The 26,483-nt window shown below is 48.1% G+C and overlaps 8 protein-coding genes and 3 non-coding genes across 11 annotated transcripts; 8 read left to right on the top strand and 3 right to left on the bottom strand.

Moving 5' to 3' along the window:
• Positions 1-1,218: 1,218 nt before the first annotated feature.
• On the top strand, positions 1,219-3,004 carry EV420DRAFT_1621471 (aryl-alcohol dehydrogenase; the record flags this gene model as incomplete). The annotated part of the gene is made up of 15 exons (XM_060475701.1): positions 1,219-1,243; positions 1,299-1,422; positions 1,484-1,520; positions 1,575-1,664; positions 1,714-1,812; positions 1,868-1,934; positions 1,985-2,022; positions 2,083-2,158; positions 2,218-2,232; positions 2,282-2,382; positions 2,442-2,536; positions 2,589-2,639; positions 2,693-2,766; positions 2,815-2,871; positions 2,925-3,004. 15 exons carry the CDS (start codon positions 1,219-1,221, stop codon positions 3,002-3,004), a joined length of 1,029 nt encoding a protein of 342 aa, XP_060328851.1.
• A 469-nt stretch (positions 3,005-3,473) lies between these two features.
• Positions 3,474-4,964, bottom strand: EV420DRAFT_595672 (uncharacterized protein). Its single transcript, XM_060482744.1, has 4 exons — positions 4,549-4,964; positions 4,070-4,499; positions 3,733-4,016; positions 3,474-3,674 (listed from the first exon to the last, which is right to left on the bottom strand). The coding sequence occupies exons 1-4, from the start codon at positions 4,807-4,809 to the stop codon at positions 3,531-3,533; spliced, it is 1,119 nt and encodes a 372-aa protein (XP_060328850.1). The 5' UTR covers positions 4,810-4,964; the 3' UTR covers positions 3,474-3,530.
• Positions 4,965-9,813: 4,849 nt separating this feature from the next.
• EV420DRAFT_595401 (uncharacterized protein) lies at positions 9,814-10,990 on the top strand. Its single transcript, XM_060482742.1, has 3 exons — positions 9,814-10,398; positions 10,460-10,523; positions 10,588-10,990. The coding sequence occupies exons 1-3, from the start codon at positions 10,037-10,039 to the stop codon at positions 10,744-10,746; spliced, it is 585 nt and encodes a 194-aa protein (XP_060328849.1). The 5' UTR covers positions 9,814-10,036; the 3' UTR covers positions 10,747-10,990.
• A 784-nt stretch (positions 10,991-11,774) lies between these two features.
• EV420DRAFT_1694887 (uncharacterized protein) lies at positions 11,775-12,913 on the top strand (the record flags this gene model as incomplete). The annotated part of the gene is made up of 5 exons (XM_060479398.1): positions 11,775-11,822; positions 11,878-11,956; positions 12,009-12,069; positions 12,120-12,237; positions 12,297-12,913. The coding sequence occupies 5 exons, from the start codon at positions 11,775-11,777 to the stop codon at positions 12,498-12,500; spliced, it is 510 nt and encodes a 169-aa protein (XP_060328848.1). The 3' UTR covers positions 12,501-12,913.
• Positions 12,914-13,727: 814 nt separating this feature from the next.
• Positions 13,728-15,715, top strand: EV420DRAFT_595207 (uncharacterized protein). The gene is made up of 5 exons (XM_060482740.1): positions 13,728-14,305; positions 14,355-14,471; positions 14,532-14,621; positions 14,673-15,317; positions 15,375-15,715. Exons 1-5 carry the CDS (start codon positions 13,983-13,985, stop codon positions 15,526-15,528), a joined length of 1,329 nt encoding a protein of 442 aa, XP_060328847.1. The 5' UTR covers positions 13,728-13,982; the 3' UTR covers positions 15,529-15,715.
• Positions 15,520-16,480, top strand: EV420DRAFT_595314 (uncharacterized protein). Its single transcript, XM_060482741.1, has 2 exons — positions 15,520-15,851; positions 15,904-16,480. Exons 1-2 carry the CDS (start codon positions 15,562-15,564, stop codon positions 16,406-16,408), a joined length of 795 nt encoding a protein of 264 aa, XP_060328846.1. The 5' UTR covers positions 15,520-15,561; the 3' UTR covers positions 16,409-16,480.
• A 2,205-nt stretch (positions 16,481-18,685) lies between these two features.
• EV420DRAFT_t168 lies at positions 18,686-18,777 on the bottom strand. The gene has a single exon. It is a non-coding gene; the product is annotated as a tRNA-Thr (tRNA).
• A 581-nt stretch (positions 18,778-19,358) lies between these two features.
• EV420DRAFT_t167 lies at positions 19,359-19,451 on the bottom strand. The gene has a single exon. It is a non-coding gene; the product is annotated as a tRNA-Thr (tRNA).
• A 1,827-nt stretch (positions 19,452-21,278) lies between these two features.
• Positions 21,279-22,820, top strand: EV420DRAFT_595135 (uncharacterized protein). Its single transcript, XM_060482739.1, has 3 exons — positions 21,279-21,514; positions 21,578-22,699; positions 22,817-22,820. Exons 1-2 carry the CDS (start codon positions 21,300-21,302, stop codon positions 22,500-22,502), a joined length of 1,140 nt encoding a protein of 379 aa, XP_060328845.1. The 5' UTR covers positions 21,279-21,299; the 3' UTR covers positions 22,503-22,699; positions 22,817-22,820.
• Positions 22,821-23,276: 456 nt separating this feature from the next.
• EV420DRAFT_t169 lies at positions 23,277-23,356 on the top strand. Its single transcript has one exon. It is a non-coding gene; the product is annotated as a tRNA-Thr (tRNA).
• A 1,391-nt stretch (positions 23,357-24,747) lies between these two features.
• On the top strand, positions 24,748-26,268 carry EV420DRAFT_594875 (amidohydrolase 2). The gene is made up of 7 exons (XM_060482738.1): positions 24,748-25,005; positions 25,058-25,074; positions 25,126-25,211; positions 25,267-25,516; positions 25,569-25,782; positions 25,839-25,915; positions 25,971-26,268. The coding sequence occupies exons 1-7, from the start codon at positions 24,875-24,877 to the stop codon at positions 26,255-26,257; spliced, it is 1,062 nt and encodes a 353-aa protein (XP_060328844.1). The 5' UTR covers positions 24,748-24,874; the 3' UTR covers positions 26,258-26,268.
• Positions 26,269-26,483: the final 215 nt, after the last annotated feature.

Genomic DNA, 26,483 nt, shown 5'->3' with positions numbered 1-26,483 from the left:
GTCACTCGCAGCAGCCGCTACCGCTCCTCATCCGCCTGTTTTCTTTGAAACACAACTCTAATCGATTGACAAATATCGAAACACAAATTCTGTCCTTTCCACGTACTGGCCCCTTAACAGACACATACCGTATCCTAGAGAGTCGTGACATCTTCTCATACACTTGCAGTGGAGGTCCTCCGATGGGCGGAACGAAGGCGTCCTCCCGTTCCTCCCGTTCCTCGCTGTCAGCGTTTGTGCCGTCTTTGTGGTTCAGAGGTTGAGGACGAGGCACATGATTTGTTGTACTGTGACAGAGCTAAGACTTACAGGATTTGCGTGCCCGTTTCTTTCACAACGTTTTCGCGCTCGCAAGTCCTCCCCTTGCAGCTGCGCTGAAGTCGGCATCATTTGCACTTCATGTTCTCCGTATCTTTCTTGATGGTGACGATAGTCGAGTCCTAACTTCTTTTGCCAAGTACGTTTTTGACGTATTCCGAGTTTTCAGCTGTACACCACTGTATCATCCATAAATACTTGAGTTCTGTAAATTTCAGTGTTTCGTTCGTTCTGAGTTGCGATCCCTCCGTTTTGGTACCCACTTTAGCACCCTGCGAAGAGTCTCTACTCCGCGAGAGGCACTCAACAGTGTGATTACAACGGTATGAGCCTTTGCAGCCACAGCACATGGTTCGCCATGTCAGGGCTGTGGACCCGGCCGTTCCTTATTGGGACCTGGCGCCGGTAACACCACCACCACCACCACCTCTTCCAGTTGGCTCCCACCGTTCATTTTATACCGATCCCACCGGAAAATAGGATGCATTACTCAGCTTCGGTACACTCAGTCATCAAGTCTTACGACTTACTTGGTTGCAGCGGCAGGTTGACGCGTCATATGCCAGTCCAGGCTTATCGAGCACCGGCATAGATGCTCTCTGGGTGTGCACTAGCTAGATGTCTGTCAAAAATTTCAATCCAGAAAAAGACAAGGCAGTTCAGCACTGCCGATCTTCAAAGGAAACAGGAGTTTTGATCTGGTTTTCGAGCATCGAAGACCCCCTGAAAAGGTCCTACAGCCCAGGGCTACAGCCGATGACTTGCCCCTGGGAACCATAAGCCGTTTGTACGCGTCGTTCGTAGAATGTTGCCGTAAAATGCTGTGTCATCTCGGCAGGCAGACGTACAGTATATAAACATTTTTAGAGGTGCACACTGTCATCCTACATTGTTTTCGATATGCATTCAACTGAGATGCAGTACGGTGTGTAAAAGTCTTCTCCCTCAATTTGCGTTCGTGCTCAATGGATTATCTTCAGTTCGCCTGGGAAATTCTGGCTTGAAGGTCTCCAAGATCATTTTAGGATGTATGTCCTACGGTAATCCTGCCTGGCAAGGATGGGTGCTTCCTGAGGAAGAAGGTATCAAGCATATCAAGGCTGCGTTCGTACACTCGCCCTCTGTATCATTCAAAACATTGATCTTGTATTGATATGGTTTACAGCTATGATGCTGGAATCAATGCGTTCGACACTGCCAACGCAAGTATCCTGTTGGTCCTTAATGCTCTTTACTAATCTATTTTTCTCTCATAGGTCTATTCCAACGGGCAGTCCGAAATTATGCTTGGGAAGGCGATCAAGCAGCACAACTTGCCGCGCGAAAACATCGTCGTAATGACCAAAGTGCGTCGATGTTCGGCAACATCAAAACAATGCAGACTGATTTTCCCAGGTCTTCTTCACGGTCGCAAAAGAGCCTGCAGGGTTCTATATGATCCCTTCCGAAAGCGAAAAGGATGGATATGTGAATCAGCACGGTCTTAGCCGGAAGGTTGGTTTTGCGAGATACAATTCTTTGGAGATGGAAGCACTGAGATTATGTGAAGCACATCTTCGACAGCGTCAAGCACAGCTTAGAGCGTTTGCAACTTGACTACATCGATGTCCTGCAGTGTGAGCACCAGTCAGTAGTTTAATTCTATCTTTCTCTAATACCGCAATAGGTCATCGATTCGATCCCGAGACACCAGTCGCTGAAACGGTAAGTCGGTCTTGGTGCTCTATTTATGTACCGGCGCTTCTAATACATTTGCGAAATTAGATGCAAGCTTTGCACGACGTTGTCCAAGCGGGATATGTCAGATACATTGGCATGTCTTCTTGTTACGCATGGCAGTGTGAGTGGCTGGTTCTTGTTTCTCAGCCGCTGAATACTCACTATCTGGTTGGGTATTAGTTCATATCATGCAAAGTATGCTGTCTTTCGATTCTCATATCATCGAACTAACGCCTGGTTGTAGATTATGCCATTCAACATAATTTAACTCCTTTCATATCGATGCAGAATCATCACAGCCTACTCTATCGGGAGGAGGAGCGTGAGATGTTCCCCACTCTCAAGGTACAGTCCGACCGTTGTACCTCTCCATCAGCCTTGTTCAATAAGTTTGCACATCATAGCATTTCGGAGTCGGATCCATCCCATGGTCTCCTCTTGCTCGAGGCATGCTCACACGTCCCATCCACCAACAGACCAAACGGACGGAGGCAGATCCGTAAGTGGTTGATATGAACAATTGCCCTGTACAAAACTCAGATCCTCACCAGCTGGGCAACAATCTACAAAGCCAGCGACGCCACCGAAACAATAATCAGCCGGTGCTTCATCTTTTATTTTCTCTACGCGGTTCGGCTAGCTGATGTTCCTGTAGCGTCGAAGAGATAGCGAAAAAACGCGGGATTTCGATGGCCCAAGTCGCCGTTGCCTATTCCATGGGTAAAGAAGGTTCGGTACCTTTGGCTCTGTCTATTCACTGCTAAAGCGCTATTACAGGCATCTCTGCCCCAATTGTCGGGACGACGTCGGTGGCTAACCTTGAAGATCTTATTGGTAGGTCTTCGGATTATTTGTGGATTACCCCTGCTGATGGAACGACGATCTAGGTGCCATCGAGGTCACATTGACTGACGAAGAAGTAAAGTATCTGGAGGAGCCGTACAAGCCCCTCCCAATCATGCACTGAGGAAGCAGGTTTTGACCGATAAGACATGCAAGGCACCGAGATGTCCTATTCGTAATGATACTTCTACAAATCGCTTCCTGTCCTTCTGTTGCGTTTTAACACCACGATGTTATCCATCAGCTATGCATCACAATCATATCACATCTTTTCAACTGCGTTCAAAGCCTGAAAATATGTGGTCGGAGTCAATGGCACGTGTACAACACAAATGTGTTCATCCCATCAACGTTGTCTCTCTTATACGGCAAGCTCCACGATTAACCATTGAGAATGGCGAGAGATGGGTATGCCTGCCTGAAAAGATCCATATAGCGTTAATTTTGCCGATGCTCAGTTTTCGTGGGACCAAGGCACTCTGGAACCTCACTTCAGCCCAAACTCCCCTCGCTCCCGTCCCGGAGATTGAACTTTAATTCCAAAGTGTATCTGAAATTTTTTTGACTGGCATCCAACAAGTTGCCGTCAGGGACATAGGCACTGACTCGAGTGTTTCACAAACCGCTGATACGTGATACGGGCAAGGCATCTATAACAGAGACTTGCCAACGAACTCTTCTGCGAACGGATAATCAGTATATCCTGTTGCCGCAACTTCCCCAGGAAGGTAAAACGTCTTTCTGTTGTACGCATTTAGCGGAATATCGTTCTCCAGCCTGTATACCAAGTCAGGCTACAAATGTGGAACTTCAATACCTATTCATTGGAAGATAAGATAGAACCGTACGCACGTTGGCGATGAAGTGTCTTCCAAAGGCAATCAAATCGCCCTTGCGTTCCGCAGTATCGATCGCAGATCGACGGTTGTAACCTCCCGCGGATATGAGGGGCTTTGGAACCCAGATGCTCCGAATAAAATCGTTCTCTTCGTCTATCCCTATATCGGCATCCTTCCGATCGTATAACCCGACCACTCTTGGCTCCACGACGTGCAGATACGCCAACAGAGGCTGCCGCGCTTTTAGCTGTGATATAAGGTATGCGAAGGTAGGTTTAGGGTCTTCCATTTTCATATCTGATAGATGTTTTCGTGAGGGAACACCTAGTGACGGGGGAAAAATTATCCACCTTGGACGCGATTCCAAGGACTGATACGGTAACCGACTCTTTCCGGCCCTACCGCTTCAACGACAGCATCGATGACCTCTAGTGGGAAGCGTGCTCTATTCTCGAAGCTACCCCCGTATGCATCAGTCCGGTTGTTTGATACATCCTGCGTAAACTGATCCAGAAGGTACCCATTTGCACCGTGCACCTCCACGCCGTCAAATCCGGCTTTGATGGCATTCCGAGCAGCTTGAGCATACAATTGGATGTATTCCTGGATATCCTTCACGGTTAGTGGACGAGGGGAGACTGCTACCGTGGATAACCTGATGTCAGAGGCGGAGACGTAGGGCAAATCTTTGGACACTAGCACTTTTGGATCGGCGGCGCGGCCTAGGGCCCATAGCTGACAGAATATATAGGAGCCTTTGGCATGAACGGCGTTGGTAATCTGGTGCTTCGTAAGGATGTAGGTAGCACACAAAAACGACCCTGCTCACCTCTCTCCAAGCGTCAATCTGATCCTGATTCCAGATACCCGGAACATGGTTAAATCCTCCTGCCCTTTCAGTGATAAAGGTGGCCTCTGTGATCAGAAGGGTCCCCGGGGTACACGCTCGCTGCTCATAGTACTCCTTCACGATCCCAACATTGGGTACGTGCGCTTTTGATGCGCGTAAACGCGTCAAGGGCGCTAAGACGATACGATGTTTGAGTGATAGGACACCAACATTGGTTGGGTCGAAGAGTTTAGGCGCCATGATCGCCACAAGATATCCCGATAGGAAAAAGGGCTCGCCGACGTTATATAACCGGGTGCAAGTGTAACATGCGGCTTAATACTCCTGTTACCGCGATAGCTGACTCAAATATTTGTGAGCAATCGGGTCGGGCCAACGTTTGCCGGAAATTCCACAGGTCTATGATTTCCTTGCATGATATAAATGCAATATGCGGAGAATTAGGGCTCGCAGTGCCCTGCATTCGCTAGCATTTGCCGCAGGGTGGCGATGATGATAAGACAGAAAGTGGCTCCTCGACACGCTTGTGCCCGTACATTGCGAATGTGATTATGAATTCTGCTGACTTGAGCGAGAATTCCTGTAACTCGTTGCATCTGTCCTCGTCTAAGAACGGTGGTCTCTGTTATGGCCATCAGCACAAAAGTCTAACTCTGCGGGGCCCGGGCTATGGCTCTCGTGTCGAACCATCTAAAATTCCCCAGTAAGTAGATTGATTCTCATGTATAAAGAAATACGCGCCATTATTCTATTCCATGAAAGATGCGGTATCCGTTTCTTTCTGGCCCGAATGCCTCGATGCCTCCGTGTAACGCGAAGCGCGCCTGTTCTCCACACAGATACTTATTCATCTAATAGGTCTTGCACAAACTGATCCGGAATTAAGCTGTGAGCACGTTTAAATTCCGCACCGTTGAATCCCACGCTGACTGGACATATTCTCCGATTTCCTCCACAGTTGGTGGGCGAGTGCAAGCCAACTTTGTGGATAGCAGCTTTCCTGAGGATGACGCTAGAAATTTGGGGTTCACCGCGGAACCTAAACCAGGAATTGGCGGGATATGCGGTATCACTTGGTATGAATGGCGTTTGTTAATTGCGGCTTCGTAAGAACGTAGCTGGCAAGCATAACGTATCCATGCCAGGCGTCTCGTTCATCTTGATCCGGAGCAACACATCCTCCAGGCGCTTCAGAAATAAGAGCAGTTTAATGATCGAAAGGGTCCCGAGTAAGTCCCGAGGGATGCGAACTGTCACAGCGTCAGCGATACTCCTTAACAATTCCAACGGTGGGTATATGCGCCTTCGATGCTCGTAAACGCATCAAAAGGGTTACTATTGTTTGGTTGGAAAAGTTAGGGTTCATGGCTCTGTATAATACCTGTAGAAGGATTCAATAAAACATTATAAGTGACCGCACCTGGAGGAGCCTACATAAGTCCAAGGTTCCCTCGTCATGGCTTTAAATCACGGAGACTTCGCAACCTATAAGAACTTAGATATTGTCGTAATCTTGGTTTTAAAGATAGAAAGGATATGTATGTGAAAAATATTTGAGGATGATGAGGGTAGAGAGCAAACATTCAGGCAATTGCGGAGTTTCTGTATCAAGTGCTGCCGCGGCACGGCTTCATCAGTCTTAACGCCGTTGCCGCATTTATGCCGCATACTCTGACTTCGGCTCAACTTGAGCCCCACATAAATGAGAAAAATCTGAATATAAAACGCGCTAAGATCTTACGAAGACTGAAAAAATTATGGTGGTCTTAAGGCTATCCAAATGTGTTCTGTGACTTCTGTCTGAAGGAGGCGCTAGCAGGTGCCGGCTCAAGTTTTACCGCGGCGCGGCAACGCCAGTACTAGCGGCGAATCCCGAGCCCCTTCTTTTCGCCTTCCACTCCTCCCCTCATCAAATTTATTTGATGGCTGGTAATGCTTGTATGGCTTGAAAGAAGCCTATAAGTTTGTGTGCCAGTTGGGTGCTCTTCCGTCGTCATCAAACCTCGGCTGTGCTCAGTGCTTTCAGGTCTCAAACCTTCTGTAACTATTCTGGGGGTGCTACTATATAGCACAAAAAGGATTTTGGAGCATTGCAGAGGCTCACTGAAGCGGTTTTCTGTGCGAGACCATGAAGTTATACCTCCATACGCTTTCTGGCATCTCTGGACAAGGCTACATCATTTACCGCGGTGACGATATACAACTTGAACTAGCGGGTCACAAGTCCGAGGGAGGTCTTGATAGGTCGATGTTTTTGGGTCGCCTTCCTCTACTATTTGCCTACGAAGTATACTAGGGCTCTGTGGGAGGCTGAAAGCGTCTATTTTATTCAAATGACACACTTGAGGCAGCGGCGAATGATACTTATACAGAAAACCAGCATTGATAGAGCGGTTATAACGACCGTTCACACTTCAATTTCCGCCCCTGCATCGCATCACGGATACAAGATACCCGTTTCAGTCGGATAGCCCACATCCTTGCTTGGACTTCATGATACACTCAAATCATGAGAAGGCCAAGACCCATGTGAGTAATAACAAATCAGCAATCTACGTCCGCTGCTTCTTCATTGGCTCGACATTAACGCCCTCTTCTATTACTCTAGTACAATCGCATCTGCCCCCGAACAATTTGATCGTGTTCCGATGACTCGGGATCACCGTTTTCTAATTGGGGCCACTGAGACGCAGTATTGTTTAGGGCCGTCAGGAAGTCTGAGGGTTGCGGTTTCCCTCCATCCCGGCGGCCTCGCACGGGTGCAGCTGTAGGACGTCTTCTATGATAACTTTCGTAGAACGAATCAGCTGATAGATGCGATATAGGTTCTGGACACCTTTTTCGGGGAAATGGAAGATCACGCAGGAAAGGTAAAACGTCGTAGCAGCCTAAGTAATTCGAAATGAGTTCGTTTCCTGAATTCCTTCGTCTAGCAGCGACGCTAATCTGGTGTCTGATGGGTGCCCCATCCAGGTGACTTGTAGCGTCAGGCATTCCCTGATCAGACAACTGTGCCAACCTTGTGTGGCGCATATCTTATCCAACCAATCTCAAAGCCATCACAAAAGAAGGCCTGGATAGCACTTGCAGCAAGTTCAGCGGAGGCACGCGAATCTTTTGCCCTCCCTGGTCCAGTGAGGACATCTTTTTATACCCCAAAATCCGACGAGTGAGATTTCGTCCAGAGCCAGCTGGGTCGATGCCTCTCAAGGTACCGGCCCCACACTCCTTCCTGAGATGTTCCTGCACTTTGGAGGGATTTCGAGACACCATCTGAGGGACGGAGATCAAGAAACCTGCAATTGATTATCGAACGTGGTGATAGCGAGCTCTCAGCCTCCGACTCGGATGGCATGTTTCATCTAATCGTGGTTGTATCAGAGTATTTGACTCTGTTCTTCCTTTTGGTATTAGCTCACCCGTTGACTGGCTCATAGGACCTTCTTCAATTCCATCTCGACCAGGGAGGTGCAATCACAGGACGTGCTTCCTGACGACGAAGCCATTGTTACGACTACCGGGGAGGCCCGATTATACAAGAACTTCCACCACCAAATGGAGGATTCGTTGACGTGCTGATAGCCGACTATCACAACTATTAGCTCCGCATATGTCTTTTTCATCTTTCATTCACAGAAACGAAAGGTGTTATAAGATATGGAGGCCTAAGTCAGCTCCGGAGAGCGTTAGTTGCAAAAAACTATGACAGAGTGTTGCCATCTGGCTAAGGTCCTTTTTCTAGTAGTCACAAGACATGGAGCTGATCATCTTATCCCTGGTTTCAGTTATGTTTAGGGCCGCCGTACGATAAGCGGTGATAAACACTTCTCTCTAAGTCTGTGTACGTCGCGCTTGTCATCGAAACATTTGATTTCTAACTGGCGATTTGGAGAACCACTCGGTTGGAAATGAAGTTTCCCAAGCCATAGCCACACATGCCTTTTCTTCCTGGCTTGGAACGTAAGTATGAAAATCAGTTCACCGCCGTTTCATGTGATCTAACTTTCGTTCTCACGCAGCGGCGATGCCTGAGTCAATACGTTCTCTGTCTGCCGCTACAGACCGTGTTTTCCTCGGTATCAGTCTATATATTCACTTCGTGCTGTGCTGACCAAACGACCTGCTCAAAGCCACGAAACTTAATCGTCCATGGACGGGATATGCCGCACTTCAATAGACATGCCAAACTTCGAAATGTTCGCCCGTCATCAAGCTGCTAACACAGAATCGCTTAGTGATTTCAAGTCAATACTTCTGATCTACGAAGGAGATATATGATACTTTCCAGTAAACGAGAGAATATTAAATGGGTCCGACACTATAATGAACACAGTATGAAGCCAGGAAGAGCCATTTATAGCTTCGGTGGTTTCGACTTTCTGATCAAACTGATAAATTGATGACCGGTGTCTTTATTCTCACATAGCCAGTTTCGAGATTTCTCATCATGATCACTCGTATCCAAACTCGCGTGGTGATTTGACCGTTAAATCCCAGGCTAAAGGCACCGTCACCTGAAACGCGGGAATCCCTTCTAGGTGAAGTAGTAGTAGAACTTTTCCCAGTTCAACTAGAGGTACGCCAGGGGTCAGGTTGAAGTGGCTGGTACGAATTCAAATCGTTTGTTTATCAGAGGCTGACAACAAGAAAACCCGCAGCATGAACAGGGACCCATACCGACGACTACGGAACGTCATTCATTCCGAATCGAACCTCCACGAAACCACGGTGGTTTCCGTTCGTTCAAGCATCACTTACCTTGCGACGATCTTACATGCACCCCAAAAAGAAGCAGAAGGATTTCGCCGATAGGTTGTGTGTCATGTTCCCTCTGATTATGTCTTTGATGCATCTCCTCAAGGTTGATAGTGTCGGATGCATATGGATGCAAGGCTTCATGAACATTTGCTTAGACAGGACTGGTGTTAAGAAATACAGCCCATTCCATGGCATGTATATGCTTTAGTCCTTTGAAGGCTCTGCTGCCTCTGCATTGCCTGTCTTCCCTCCTCTTCAGCCCTGCGCGGAAACTACCTCTGCGGTGCGTTCTCCATGCAGCGCTTTGGGATCATCACTTACACGATCGTCTCTCGAAGCTGCTTCTGAATAGATAGCCGACCAAAATATCATTTCTGATCCCAATGACGATCATTGCCTTCAAGATCCGGCTCTGGCAATACGCCTTTCCCTTGAACCACGAAGCTATGTCTCCTCTTCGTACTGTTACATTCTCATCTCGAAATCTTGGATCGTCAAGGAAACCTGCCGAGATGGCCATATCTCATTTTCGCTTAGTTTAGTTCTCTGTGGGTGGCAAGGGGAGGCCGTTTCAACGACAACTAGAGCTTCGCGTTATCGATTATTCAGCAACATATTTAATGAGGGCGTCGAATTTCGTTCCAGCACAACTCCCCAGACTTCAAAGACCTTCCGAGTTGTCTTCCATCCGATCGTCATACTCGCAACGATGCAAAACCCTTTCAATGTTTGGGGCGTTCCTCCTAGTAGCCGCTGTTCATTTGATATACCACCTTCGATATATGGCGCGCTACCCTATACCGACGCTCCTGCAGTGCCCGGCATCACCACATTTCACTTCGCTTGTCTCAACCCCTCAATTATCAATTCCGTAATCCTTGGGCCCGACAACTGCCCTAAGTTCCACGTCGTAACTGAGCCCTCTATGCCTGGATATACCATTCTGAAAGCCATCGACGGAGGAAACATCGGGATGATCCAATGGAAGTCCGACGATAGTCAGGTCGAGATTCGAGGCGTTATGCGCAAACGAGCCGTCCGAGATTTTCTCTACCTTTCCGATGACCACAGGTGAGATTGATACTTCCCGGGTTTCCCCAGCTCTTAGCAGTCACTTAACATAACTTCTCAGATACAGAATTATGCGCGTTGGGGGCGTGGATTATATCTGGACCTCGGAACAGGGATCCACATGCGTAAGTCCATCGTTTCATCAAGTCCAGCGCCCAGTCCCTCTCTAATTAATTGCATCGCTCACAGATGTACCTTGGTGGTGATGCATCGTCCAAAATATTTGCGAGAGTCACTCGTGATCAGTCGTGTTTTAGACTAGCGATGGCTGCTGAAGCTATCTCAGCAGGGCTTCTACCGTCTGCTATAATAGCGGTGATTCTCCTCCAAAGCGGAAAGGCTTACTAGCGTTGAGTATTGTACTAACATTGGGTCTCTGGAGACACGTTTTTATCTATAACTTTCTTGTAACTTATGGATTAAAGCAGTTTATAATTTGCTGCTCCACGTGGGAGTGTGGCGCAGAACACTCTCCAGTGAACCCATGGTACTGAGCAGGTCCGAAGAGATAGAAGTGTTGACAGATTCAGACGCATACTAGTAGCGCTGGGAAATCTATGACCAGTGACCTAAGGACATGACCTGGCCAACGTCGAGCCGTCGAACTGTTCAGCAGAAGCCGCACCATATGGTTGCCGCCGGCAAACGGTAGTCACCGTGCCGCTTAACCACCGCTGGTGCCAAGCTAGCACTTGCATTTCGTCATGTTACTTGTAAGTAAAGTCGTTGGTGTAGCTTCAGCAATTCACCAGAGCGTTTGTTTCTTTTTTGACCAATACAACTCTCATCCAAAAGAACGTCGACTTTCGAGTTTGGCTTATTATATAGCAGTTGATGGGACACTCTTGGCTCTTTTCAAGTCCGTCCTAGATTTACGACACCACCCACTGTTCTGCACTTCATGCCGAGGGAACTTCACTTGCCGAATGTCTGCGTTATTTATGAAAATTGGATCCAGGACTTGCTTGTCGGTGATTCTCGGTCTGGAAGAATGTGGGTTATTCGAGTTAAGTCGATACGAAATCGATCCCTCAGCTATCATGGGAATGGACCCACGTCGGACCCCGTCGGTTTGAATGAATGCTTGTCACTGACTGCTGCTGACTACGATAATCCGGTGACTATACGGTGACGGTATGTTTCGTTGTCCACGCTTGATAAACATTCCCTTCTACCTTCTACAGCATTCTAAGATTATCCGAGTATGGTATATCCATCGTCTATTTGTACCATGGCTTGTCTTATGACCTACACCTTTTGTCTGGAACGTACACGGGGACGACAAAGACTCCCATAGGCTATATAAATGCCCTTCAAAGGCGCTTGGTTTCACCTCATTCATACTACTGACCTACCCGCAACCTTTCGACGCAGCAATGTCTAACGCATATTCCATTTACAGAGTCTTAGCCTACGCTTGGCTTGTAAGGGAACCCGCGGCACCTGCTTATAAACCGTTCTGACTGAATTGCATTGCAGTGGGCCGTGGCCTGCGTCCTCCTTGGACTCACTGCCTACAGAATCCACATAACGGAAGGCTTCTTCCTCAGTTTTTATGGTTGCTATGACTTCTTACTGTCTTACTCTCTCCTTCTAACTTCTTGCAACAGAGCCCATCATCGTTGAACTCCTTGTTTCTGCTTGTCTCGCTATCATCTGGGCACCCATCGCGTAAGTTTATTGGAACACCTCCATAACCAGATAGCTAACATCCTTGGCAGTGGCGTTCTCGCTCTTAGTGAACACAACACATCCCATAAGAGCGGCCGTTTCCGCTCAGAGATGCTCGGAACTTTTGTCTTATGGGTCATGTGGTTGGTTGGCGCCGTTGACACGACAGTAAGTGCATTGAAACTTGTGTGACGCCTCACGGTTGCTAATGCATCTCCTCTTACCAGAACCGAATCATCCCTGGCAAGAACTATTGTCGTAGCGGAAAGCAGTGCCAGATTCTGACGACCCTCATGGCATTTTCTTGGATTGGGTGGTCATTCCTTACCATCATCGGCACCATAGGTTTGATGTACCATGCGTATAGTTCTGGAAAGCAGTCGCCAATCCGAGATCGTGAAAAGGCAGCAGAAGCGGCTGGGAACACGTAGTCAAAGTACGAGTTGATGATTTATACCGTCTTCACGAGTCACGACTATTCAATGATTTTTCCTCCCCTTGCAATCGTGATGTATATTAGTGTTCGTTATATGGAAATGCACAGATTGATGTACAGTTCATAAGTTACAAAGCGTTGACTGTCTGTTTCCGGTCCATTCGCCCCGGTGTACAGACAAGCTCAGCCGGATCGTACGAATTTAATGACAGATTATTTAAAGCACCGGTCTCAATGATTCGTTCAACTATCAATTATGATGTTATATCACGAAATAATCAGCGACAACGACACACTTAGTAACCTTCGTTAACAATAGCGCGCCGCCATTGTCGTTCCGCATCATATGTGTTTTGGCTTCGGGTAGAAGTAGCGAGCACCAACTGCACTGGCAGTACATATGTCCGCTTGTATAAATAGCTACAATGAAGGCTGAGCGCTGAGGATTGGGTGTTCTGGAAAAATCAAACGCTTTATGCTGCGCTAAAGGATTATCTGAAAGCTTTGGCAGGTACAAAACGCAGACACTTCCTGATAAGACCGCGAAAATCACCAGGCGAGAATATTTATATATTAACTGCGAATAATATATAGAGAAAGTAGCGTATAAAATGAAGGAAGCTGAACTCAGCTCTGAGCAACGGTAGCGATGGACCCACAACGCTACAAAGTCATATTGAATAGACCGAGTATAATACCCACCCTAACGTCTCCGTAGACGTGACGCTGAATTATTACAAAAGAGGCTGAGTGGTAGGGATGCACTGGAGCAGAATGCTTAGCCAATATGTGATCTTCGAACATGAAGACAAGGAGGCTTATCAGATGGTGAGATTGTGGGTCCCATGTAAGACATTCAGTACACGAGGTTACCAAGTTCCCGCGTGGCAAATTATGAACGCTGATAGCGGCTCAGCGGTTATTAATGTCATTGATATAACTCGCCTCGATCGGCACATCATTTAGACATCGACGGACTAAAAGGTTGCCCTATTAATATACCAAAGGGAACTCAGAGTTTTTAACACCCCTGGTAAGCTGAGTGATATTCGCTCGCCTCCCAAGAGCCTCGTGGAACTTCAGGGACGCGAGGTTTGCGCGATTCGAAGACGGAAGACCCAAGTAAAAGTCCAGCATATAGGATCGTTTTTGCTATATCGTAAACAGAGTACGATCCCGGAGTGCATGTTTTGCACGTTCCTTCCGCGTCGATCAAAAAGTTCCGACAGGAAGATTAGGTCGCGTTCGTGACCAAAGTAGGAGAACGTCTCGCCTTCCTTCCGTGTACACCATCGACATGCCAATTTCAACAAGACAGTTAAAGCACCCCACCGCAAGTCGACAAGTTTATCCAAATAGACGCCCGGATCGGATGAAGCGGAAAGAACAAACAAACACAGTATGCATGTGCACTTAGGCCCATGACCCGAGTTACTTATCGCTTCTAACATCAGCACTCCTCCCTCGACAACTACCTATGGTACTAAATCCTTCAGATCAGGTGTCTCTCACGTCCAGCGACGGCCTGGCAAGATGGCTACATTATTTCCTCTCTATCAGATTAGAGATGCCGGCAGATCGAAGAGCTCTCAGGAGTGGTAACCCTGAGTATCACGGAATGAAGGTTAAGGATATGATAAAGAAGGATTTCGGTAGCCAGGACCAGTTCCAACGGTACCTGAAGGTGAAGAGCAGCAACTTGAGGGGGGGTCTAGGGAACCTAAACTCGCTTGATGATCTGGACAAGTACATCAAAATGATGGAGACCGAGATTAGAAAGCCACTGAACAATTTCTTGGAGTGCGTGCATGTTTAACTCGATGCCCTTTATGAACTTACGACGGGTCAGTTGCGTGACGAGAGTTATCTGCGCGGAGTCGGCTGTATTGGCGATTATCGAGAAAGCTTTCTCCCTGTATTCCCTAGATGGGAAGTGGCAGGCAATGAAAGAATTGAACAGACTGTTGTGAGTTGTATGGCACTTTCTCAATGTGATACTCAGTAAACCATGGGTTCCTTCTGCTAGTGCTTCATCCCATCCTTGGTTAAAAGACGTCATCTATAGCCGAGATAATGTCAGTGACATAGAACAACAAGAGAAAATCAAAAATATACTGTACGGACATTTATGTTTTCTATCGTGACGATATTCTGAGTCATTCCCAAGGAACGACTATGACCCTTACAAGAACACAAGCCATCCGCAACCGAACACCCCTCAGGAGATCAGAATCGCGCCAATGAGCCCGCACGTAGATCAACCAGGTTATAGGGCACTCTCTCGGGCCGATAGTCCATACCCTTCTCCGGTAATGCCTCGTGGAACAGTAAATCGTCCAGAACAGCAGACGGTGGCCAATCATATGCAAGCTACTCCCCGCCTGGGATCGATGCAGCCCAGAAGAACCCCGCGGGAAGACCGGGCTACCACGCCAAGCGCGACTGATGTGCCCCAGACCACTGACGGGCCAGAGACAGATTGGGGACAACCGAAGCCACCCGACCGTGGTCAAAGGGAGACGGTTTCTCGTCCAATGTCAGCGTCGCCTAGATTGCATGTACCGAGGGAACAAAGTGGAAGGATGGTCCCGTATCCTGCGCAGGAGATGACTCGTAGGGCAGGGAGGCGCTCCGAACAATCTCCTCTATCCAGCCAAAATCACACTGAGCCCTCAAAAAGACCCGAAATTCCTACGAGAGGGTCTGTACCGCGCACACGAGCTCCACTCAAGCATGCATCCTCCCACGTCCGAGGAGCTGCGCCTGCGGCTCCGATGGATGACGTGGAGACCACCAAGAGAAATATTAACGGGTATGTAGGCGCCCGTGCGACTTAATATTCCAGCATCAACTGATCGCTGTTACGCAGGCCAGCCATTACTGACCAGGAGCGTGGATCTTATCTGAAGGGGACGGACCGGCACAACGACGGGTCCGATGGACATCAAAACCAGCCGCAAAGCGACGGGCTCCCGCCCGAGCCCTATGGCCACGGAAATGGCCTTAATAGGTGTGTCGCGTAGACTTTTTTCTCATGAATATTCTATGAAATCAATATGAATAGGGACGACAACATGCGTATATTAGACGAACCTCGCATTCTGTCACCGGCTGCTGACCAAGTGCGAACCAATGTTCAAAGTTCTACCACAGGAGGATTAGAGCCGTCAACAGGCGCCAGACTGAGGCCTGAGTCTAGGTATGAACTAGACGCCCTGGACAAATATTCAATACTAAGGGACATCAGCGATATGCCAATCCACCAGGGATTAGACGAACCTGGTAATACTAGGTGGTCTCCACCACCTCCGTATGAGGCTGTCCTTGAGCAGCCAGATGGGATAGAGTACGCTTGTCTATTGCAAATGACGCGAACACGTCGCTGACACCGATAATAGCGTAGCGAGATATCTGTCCGGTAGCAGTAACGAAGACCGCCCATCGTCGGTCTACGGAAGTAGACGACACATTACCGCACCCGTACCTCCGTGGGATGCAGAACTAGTCGCTGAATTCCGGAGAGACCCGCCAGGCATTGCGGGCCAAAATTTCCTGCTCGACAGGATTACCGATGCTTGCGAGTACAGAGTCCTTGCTGAGGCAGATGGGCATTTTCTTGTCAGAGCCAAGTACAACGACCAACAGATGGTTCCAAAGCTTCGTAACAGCGAACTCGACATCGGGGATGTTGTAGTGCAAGATCGAGAAGTCCAAACTTACTTCAAAGCCAATCCCGACCAAATTCGCGGAGCACGGTTGCGAGTCAAGGGTAATAATGAGGAATACAGGATTGATGAATTTTACGTGAAAGATGGTGTTAGGTGGTTCGAATTTTCACAGTTGTTAATGTACGGCGAGATGTTGAGGATGATTAGGTTGAGTCACAGATTGCCGGATCTATGAAGAGGAAATACACATTTTTGCATATTTAATGAATTTGACATATTTTGAAAGTCAATTAAAGAACCCACCGGAACGGTTGGCACTTTTGAGATGTTCACTTTTCAAGTTGAGATTGGAGTCACAGTTCGCTACTATGATTCGCATTATTTTTTTGTCTCCTGACATTCCTCCTTTCCCGATACGTAACGATAGAAAATTTTTGAGCACATACAATGAATTGATTTCGTTTCAACAAGGTTTACAAACGCGTTTCGTTTCTGACGCCACCATCGAAGTTTGTGGAAGAGAAGGTTGAGCGCTTCCCGGCAAACGACAAACAGAACCAAGCATAGTCGGCCCGACCTCCGCCTTTTTTTCCAACTCGACCATCGAGACCGCCTAGCCTCGGTGTTCTTGGCTTCTTTCATGTTTCGTGAACAAGTCCAGTTTTACCTCCTTTGATCCAGAAGTCTCTAGGCCTCTACTGAACTGTGATAAGTATCTGCTTGTGGTTCTTCCCCAATTCTCTCTTCTCCTTCGCGAAGAGACCCAATATATATGTCACATGTACCGACTACTAATCCATGCTGCGGCAGCAATCTAATCAAAACTTGAACATGCATCCCAAAATCTCGGACTTGATATCCAAATGCGGTTCACACTTGCTTAGATCTTCCCAGACCCATTCATTATCGCTATCAAATTTTTCCACAGCCTCCCACTCGGTCTCGAGCTCTGGTAAAATTGAATATTCGACGGCCATAATTGAGAACTGATATGACACACCATGACATAAATGAGCGCTTGATAATATTGCTTCTGAGTCGGTGTCGAGGTCCAGGACACTAGCAAAGTCTTCCCAGTCCGCCTCTGAGTCAGGGTCACCCCCCACCAACGTCTGGATCCACTACCGACCCCGCCCATAGTACGATCTCTGTCAGCGCGCTGTACCGATTCCCTCCGTTCCACCTTGAGTCATACGTCTTGATGTCAAGGGAAAGCCGAAGCCTTGCATGTGGCGCAGTGATTTGGAGGGCATAATGTTGATGCTGGGAAAGCTCTGGGTGCTATACACGGACGATGTCAGCGCCCGTACATAGACAGGCTGCCTGACTCACGCGGCGTCATAATGGTATTGATTCACCGCAGCGCTCCCCTGTGTCACTCAGTAGCATATTTGAAGTTCTGACTTATCTTTCCAACTTTATGCCTCAGGGTCGGCGGTGAGTAATTGACCAGATTCCCGAGAGACGTTGAGCAGATCCTACATTGTTAACATCGCATCTTGTATTCCACCATCAACATTTTTCGGAATAACAGCGCTGATAGCTCAGTCGCGCCATTGTGTCATGCGGCGCCGGCGCGATTGATACGGGTGCGGCATCTACGCGAGATGAAAAACTAAGAAAAAAACACGTCGGGAATCGGTCTTCTCTCCGATCAGAAGGTATCAGAAAGTGTACTACTAAGCATGTCGGCTCGCGATTGCTTATTTAACAGTGAGGTTTTCGGACAAGTAAACACTGGGTCTGAAGGTCCGAGGAAGACATGTATGGAAGAAGCTTCAGACGTATCAGAGCGTTCTTTCTGAAGGTAAGCACTGGGGAGCAATTAAAACAGAGTCATTTGATAACACTTAGCGTGTCATGGGTGCTTGAATTTGATAAAAGTCGAATAGTTTACCGATTCTTACAATCGCAGATGATGTTGCAGGGAAAAGGTTCGAGACGTATCGGAGCGTACCATGGAGTAATTGAACAGCTTCGTTATGGAACTAGAGCATAGAGCTCTTTCGTGAGGGACTATAGCAGTAGACATCGCACAACTGGCATCAACAAAGTAAGGCACCTTTGCAAGAACACAGAATACTCAAGAGGTGTATGTCGTTCCGAAATTAGAGTATTGCCCATAGGCCTCCAGTAGTCATGTCCTCAGTGTGATTAACAGACTCAAGAGTTTTATTGCTATTTTGAAAAATGATGAGATTCCGAAAAAAAATTATTGCTATTTTCAAAAATGATGAGATTCTCGAAAAAGAGAAAAAGTTTTGACACGCCCACTGCCAGCCCGATCTCAGCCTGAGCCATCTGAGACAACCCATGAATGCATGACTTAGACTATCAACGAAATAACCTATGACGTCGATCGTCATAGCCCTCTGAGTGCGGGCTCAGAGGTCTTTTAGCGGGGCCCAAAACTTTTTAATTTTTTTTTCGGAATCTCATCATTTTTCGAAATAGCAATAAATGTTTGCAAAAACTTTCCATCATTATTTTTTAAAACGGAGGCAATATCATATTCCCGCTAGCCGGATTGAACGACTGACCTTGTCATCGCACAGTTTGATAAATAGATACGAGTGACACGCTCTACCACTGAGCTAAGAGGGACAACACTAACTTGCTATATTGAACTCTTATAATCCTCTGCCTCTCCAATTCTAGAACACCTCTTGAGTCTTTTCCCCACATCGTTAGCTCGGCGATATGCCCAGAATACAAAACGGCGAAAGAAAAAAAACATTACTCCGAAAGGTTTCATTCCAATTGACCGGTCGTTTCATATTTGAAGCCGGATTTTGAGTTTCGACTTGCCAACCCTGTTTGTCTACGTCCGGTCCCGAGTATGACGGTTCTGTTAACGAGGCGGTGCGTTTCACGTAAGGCTTTCATTAATCTTTGGTGGACATCATACGTAGCAATCGTGTATCATTGCGCAGTTCGTCTGGTTATGTACGTACCTGAAGATCACGTACCTGATCATGGATGAAGCGTCTTTGGTAGGCCATCGGAATGGGAAATGATAGATACAGAAAGACTCCCCTGGAATCATCATGACCAATTTTGCCTTGTTCTGAGGCTTCCTCGCCTTGTCAAAACTCCAGACGACTTGTACAAAGTGTCAGAGGGCAAGTTAGTATCTTTGACTTATCCTTCCACGACTGCAGAAAAAACAATATGTTAAACCATTATTCCCTCTAGCCGACTTGAACGACTGACCTCGTCATAAAACCCAAACGACGTGGAATACTAGTGACGCGCTCTACCAACTGAGCTAAGAGGGATACGTAAAAGATGCGTACGTATCAGCTATACCCGCTCTAATTGTGCAAAACTTATCACGGAAAGAGCAAGCGTTCCAACTCATATATGTTTCCATGATCTGGGGACATACATATCAACCCCAAAATCATCTTGGGGCGGAGGGTGACATATACTGCTCCGGAATGTCATCCTCAGTAACATGTCCTGATCTGAAGTACCCTGATCGAAGAGACTGAGGTTCGAGTTGGATGGGATGGGACCGGCGGGAGGTGAGGCCGTACCTGATCAGGCTCTATTAATGAAACAAAGATCCAAGGAGGTGGATGGAGGTAATTTTGCGTTGCGCGGAAGTAGGAGGGCCTTGACGCGGCGATCTCCTCCTTTGGTGGGAACTGCGAAGCTCTTTGGTGTGGGAGGATGGGCGAATGGAAGGTTGCGTTTGGGGAGGTTTGCTCCGCCGGCAATCGGACGGTTCTTTAGGGTTTATTCGAAAGCGAGGGCGATGTTCGTGGAGGGGTATGGATTGGGGGGACGAAGCTTGTGCGTTGATTGATGTATGGAAAACCGTGATAGACGTGGCATTGGGTTGGAGAACGCGGGATCTCGGGGCCGTAATAGCTGTTTGTGGGAGGTAGGACGTGAGATTGGTGCTGTGAGTATGTATGTACCTGATCATCTTAGAGGGTGGGCCTGATCTCGTGGTATGTCAAGCGCTGATCCGGGGAGGCAAAGCTTAGGAGGCTGGTGTTTGTTCGTACGTCAAAATTGCGGGGTGGCCAGGGCGAAGACACGTTGTTCGTGTCATTGACAAATTCTGGAGAGTTAATTTTGAAGGCTGGGCGGAAGCAGATGAAATGATGACGATGTGTCTCAGCTGGAATTTGCGATGAGAAGGGAAAAAAAAAGTCCACATTGTGGAAGGGGGTTCCTGATCATCATATATACTGGTGGGTATATGTACATAAGAACTTACGGTGTTCATAAAACCAGGAGGAATTACGAGGCGAGTGATCCGGAGAGTGAAGAGAGTGTACGTTATGGCAATGTGATCCGGCGCGATGGGGATACAGAAGCGGTGGAGAAAAGTGCGTAATGACAGACAAGTCAATGAAAGGTGGATTGATACGTATCGCGTCATCAACATTTCTGGACCCAAAACGGACTTGAAAAAATGCCGTATGGACGTACAAGACCATATTTGCATGTTTGCGGACTGAGCTTGCCGTCAGAGGACATAGATTAGCGGGAGGGCGATTGGACGTGGCAGCCTGGCCAGGCCATGCAGTTGGTTCTGATCCGGTAAGAGCAGCAAGAAGGGTTCATGACTGCGCGTGTACCCAGACACCCAGAAGAATGAAAATTGGAAAGCAGAGAAAGAAGAAAGAACCCTGGATGGGGGCATGTGGTACCTGATGATCTTGTTCCTGGATGGAGCATGGCTTCAATGGTCGGTAAGCAAGTGACATGACGGGTCGCCACGATGTGAAATACGATTTTGAAACCATGAACATTTTTCCATGCTAACTGTCTTGAGGCAAGAGGCTGTTCTGAAGAGACAAGCCGCTGTACGGGGGGAAGGAACTTATCGGGCAAGCATGTGGGACACGGCGGTAGAGAGGAACGATCTCGGGATGGTGATTGGAGGAGATAGCATGGCAGGCCAGGCAGGGCGTTCTGGACCATATTTGATCTTTTTTGATCTTTTTTGATTCCGAGTTGCCGATGTGAGCAACGTGACAGACTGTGACCCTATCTGCATGTATTTGGTTGCGACATGGTCGGATCCGAGATACTGGTAGGTTCAAGCCTTTCAAACTCCGCTGCGACAATCAATGTACCTTAAAATCGTTCCTTTCAACAGAGTACCCATGGTTCGTGGACGTACTCCCTCCCCTGATCAGCCCAAGCCGCATCCGTCTTCGTCCTCGTCGTCTGATACGATGGCCACCATGGTTGTCCCCCCGCCGTCTGCTGCAATAACCAAGCGTTACCGTCCCGCCCCAGCCAAGACTTTTCAGTGCAGGGGATATGGAGAGTGTCGCATGGTCTTCAGCAGATCAGAGCATCTCGCGAGGCATATCAGGTACCGTGCCTTCATGTCCCGTCTTAGCTTTTAGGATACTCACCGCGTCTATGCTACTGCCAGGAAGCACACAGGAGAGCGCCCTTTTACTTGCCACTGCGGGAAGCAATTTTCACGGCTGGACAACCTGCGCCAGCATGCACAGACGGTGCATTCGGACAAGCAGGAGGACAACGAGCGGATGATGCGGGATCTTACGACGCTGCACGCATCGATGGCGGCGGCTAACAAGTCCCGAGGGACTCGGCGGGTGCCGCCCAAGGTGCCGGACACGATTCGGCCTGGCACGAGCACTGGGTACGAAGGCGACACCTGGCACATATCGACGCCGACGTCGGCATCCAGTGACCACAGTGTCGCTCATCCGAATTCGGCCTCCGCGCCCTCTGCCGGACCAGGGAGTAATTCCTTTCGGTCCTTTCGTGACCCCCGGAACGGCCAGTCCTTTCGTGACCAACCATCCGTCGCCGGCGCGAACCAGTCCTCCCAGTCATCCAACCCAAACGCCATCCCCGCCACACTCGGCTTCTCCTCCCGCCCCGGCACCGCCAACGGGCCCACCCTCCCGCCGCTCTCATCCCTCATCCCCCTCCCGCCTCCCCCCCAGTCCTCCTCAGGCAACCTATTATTTCGACGTCCCTCAACCGCTAACTCATCCTCATACCCTCCCTTCTTCCTTAGACCAGGCACCGCCCCAGCCACATCAACCCCCTATCAACAACTGGTATCTCCCTCAGCAGCAGCCCTCGCAGCAGCAGAATCTGAGTCTCCATTTTCCTTCCACGTCCCCGCTCAAGACGGAGCCGACTACTCCGCCAATCCCTCTCTCGGCCCAGATGACACCGGCTCCCGACCACAGTCGCGACGACTCTCGGTCATGGAGCTCTGTAATGATCAGCCACCAGCAGCATCAGCAGCAACAGTATTACCAACACTACGGGATGCAGCAGCCGCAGAGGGTTCCTCAGAGGGCGTATATGGGGCTTGAATACCCGTCTTATGGCGAGTATGAAGGATACCAGTCATATCAGAATGGTGCAAATGGGGCTTCGGAGAATGGGAATGGCTTCCGTTCTCCGAACGCCGGCTTTGAGGATTTCAGTGGTGAGAGCGGGTACCCACAGCAGCAGCAGCAGTCGCAACAACAGCAGCAGCAGCCGCAGCAGCAGTGGTACAGCAATGCGGGCACGTATGGGTATTATGGTGATGGCGACCGCTGACATTTTCTTTTTGTTTTTTTAATTCTTTTGGGCTTTCTCTCTTTTTCGTCCTCGCTCTTACTGCTCCTCCCTCTTTCCAAAGCCGCTCGTTGTTCCGTCTCCTCTCCCAAGTGAATTTAATGTTATATATATCGATATCCGTTACTACTATGCTTTGTGTTTAATCGTCGTTTTTTCTCCCCTTTTCTCCTCCTTCGTAAATACGCAGTGTGTGTGTACATATCCCCCTTCGTTTAGTTGATTGGCGGCTCTACTTGTGTACATATTTAGTGTACATAGGAGGGTTTTCAATGATATCCGAAAAGTGTCCCGAGGAGGGACCGTGTTGTGTCAATTATTTCTGTGCGTACGGCGTGGTATGGAAGTGTGATAGCCGGTGCCGAGTGGGCGAATACTTTGAATGCCAGAGGTACCGACGGGAGAGGGATTCTCAGGTTCCAGGGCCATGTCCTGGAGAGAGGGTACCTGATTAACGGCAGTTTTGACGCTGAAGATAGCATCTTAGACCAACATTTGGTGAATCTCGTACTGATTTACATGTATCCCTCTTAGCTCAGTTGGTAGAGCGTGTCACTAGTATTAGTTCATGACGAGGTCAGTCGTTCAAGTCGGCTAGAGGGAAATGAGGTTTATCAAATATTTCTTTTTCATCTTTTTGATAGTTACGATAATGGACTTAGTATTGTACAATATACAGTAGGGTAGTGCATGAAACCTCCAGGGGGTTAAGCTACGGCTTCTTATTATTTCCTTTGTGATCGTATCCGCTTAACTACTAATATCTTTGCTCCCATATCTAGGACATTCTCATACTGCGCTGAATCCCCAGGCGGACGATCTCGTTTAGTCTCCATTTTGGCACGCAGGAGGTTACCTCATAGTAGCCAAGCTACAGAGTGTTCACTCATCAAACCGCGGAGCTATGAGTGCGAACAATACATTCATAGTATTTTAGTCACACCATCAGAAGGTGAAGATTGTTATTATACAGAATAACAAGCGGAATGACTTGTTGGGAACAAGGATGATTGAAAAGATGAAATTTCATCGCATACATTTGAATCGAAACAACAAAGATGGTTTGATACTAATCTTATAGGGTACGATACGCATGATGTCCAAGCCTTGAAGATGGCAAAGCTGAAAGAGCTATATACGACAACTTCTTTTCCATCACCCTCTTCGGTAGAGAACCCTGAGCGAGATGAAAAGGTGGCGATAAAATTTAGAGAAGCCTCGGAGCCGGAGAAGAACTCTTTGGGTCATTATGTGGTAAGGGAAGAGTGCGCAAGCGAGCCCGAGTACTTATTGAATCTGATCAGGCCTGAGAAAGTAAGTTTTCAGTGCAGATCTGAGATGGGCTTGATATTAATATACCCTGGGTCTTCAATGCGGCTGCCGGTGGAAATAATACAAGGCGAGATTAATATGGCTCGTGGATGTGTGAGTTTGGATTTTAATTTGGGTATCGCTGACCGGCGGCCACGGGCCGGCGGAACGACGCTTGACTTGATACCACGACGACGGTGGGAAGGCTTGGACACATTGCGGCTCGTTCGCGTTCTCCGCAGTCCAGCGTCTTGCCTGACTGAGAAGTACGATTGTTACATGGAATTCTGCTAGGACTCACCTTGTGATCTAATCGCAGAAAAAGTGTCTTGTGTATCTTTATTCTCACGATCTCTCCAGCGGAAATGTCAATACGACCGAAACAGAAAAGGAGCTATGGCGGTATTTTCTCCCGCATTTCCGTCGTATGGGCCGGGCACTATGTAGTTACCGATGCAAGGTCTTACAGACAAAGATTTGGCGTTAGGTCTTAATCTGAGGTACATTGTAATTTGTTTCTCATTCAAGTTCTTCCGGCTTTTTAACAAAACAATACTTCTAGGATAACAAATCCACGAACTCATCTACTCCGCGTACACGTCAGTTCCTTCCCGTGACGCGCTTACTGGCGCACGAGGTCTACAATGGAATAGGACGTGTCCTCCGACGGGACATTCATGAACCAGGTTAGAGGGAGCTGTTAGTCATGGTGTGCTATTTTCTCAGGTTATTCTTATCGTCAGTCGTCTCCTTCTGGGAGTATATATGACGGTGGGGTCACCAGGATGTCGCGTCTTATCGCGGCTACAATATGAAACGTTTCGTTCTGCTTGTTCTTACCGCAGCATCCTTTGTTTATGCTAGGGCATGGAATGATACTGGCGTCGGTTCTATCGTCTTTGAAGAGGCATGGGCAACTCCTGAACTTGCGGTAACAGTGGGGTGAGCATCATCTCATTATAGGATGCCGCAAATATTAATTTGAAAAATACAGTGGAGCACCGGCTCTTGGTGCGTTTCATCTTTGATGCCTTTTGTCAATCTGAATGAAAACCATGACAGGCCAAACTATCGCAGAACTCCAAGCAAATCTCGTTGATGTCCATAATCACAGACTGGCGCTTATGGATGAGTTCGGTATCGACTTCGTAAGCGACGCCACCATTCTCTGGGGCTTCGCTGATCCAGGAACGGCCCATTCAGATGGTCCTCTCTTGTGTACAGCCTTGCGTCCAAGGGATATCCGATCCGGAAACAGCAGCCGCAATGGCCGTTGATCTTAACAACAACCTAGCGGACCTTATTTCGAACAATACTTTCCGGTTTGGCGCCTTCGCGGCTTTGGCTATGCATAACGCCTCTGTAGCTGCTCAAGAACTTAACCGGACCGTTACTGAACTGGGTTTCCTCGGAGCTTTAGTCAATGATTATCAACAGTCTGGGCCGGATAACGGTATGTCCCCGTGCTACCCCCACGTAGCACGAGGTATCTAATGTGTCTGCAGACACACTCTTATACTATGATCAGCCGGAATACGATGTGTTCTGGCAGATGGTGACGGATCTGGACGTCCCGGTATACTTTCATCCTAGAACGAATGTCGAGCCTATTTTGTCGCTCGTTTATAGCCATGGCTTTGGTCTGGAGGGCCCTGCTCAAGAATTTGCAGCAACGCTATCGACACATATATTGGGGCTATGCACGAACGGGGTTTTCGAGTAAGCGCCCCTTACGTTTGTGTTCGCATGCATGTGCGCTTAACAAATGTGGTCAGCCGGTTCCCAACTCTCAAAATCCTTGTTGGCCATCTTGGGGAGAGGCTTCCCTCGGATTTATTCAGAACTGATGAACGTAAGTCTTGTAATGGAATGCTGTTTTTCGCGGTTTTGGCTTACCCGTTGTAAAGAACTCCTTCGTCAGGTTCCTTTGGGTATTCCCATGCAGCGGAATGCTTCCTCGTATTGGCTCACGAACCTCTATGAGACGACTGCTGGAAACTTCGCGACGTCATTATTGCAATTCCACGCGTCCCAGATAGGCTTGGATAGGATTATGCATTCAATTGATTATCCCTTCGCTCTGATAAGTGAAGGTTCGGAGTGGGTCGATGGTCTAGGAGACATATTGACAGCAGAAGAGCTGCTACAGCTGAAGAGGGGAACCGCGATAAAGGTGTTGAAGTTGAATGACTGAGATCGTCTGTTTTCCAAGTGAGTTCACGGAAATATAAAACTTCCTTCGTTTTATTTTTCTCTCCGTCGCTTGTGAAGCAATAATAATATGCTTGTTGATGTGTGGCACGTGTCTTTATCCACATCGACGATGGTGATTGCCCTCTTCTTTTTACGCGCATGTCTATGGGTATCCAGGTCCTCATATGGATATCTATAGCTGTATTGGCGTCTGTTCATTTGATCTC

The sequence above is a fragment of the Desarmillaria tabescens genome (assembly GCF_030435595.1).
Source record: "Desarmillaria tabescens strain CCBAS 213 chromosome Unknown EV420scaffold_26, whole genome shotgun sequence".
In the NCBI taxonomy this organism is placed as follows: Eukaryota; Fungi; Basidiomycota; class Agaricomycetes; order Agaricales; family Physalacriaceae; genus Desarmillaria; species Desarmillaria tabescens.
Note: the sequence above shows the minus strand (reverse complement) of the source record. Positions and strands in the feature narration are given on the sequence as shown.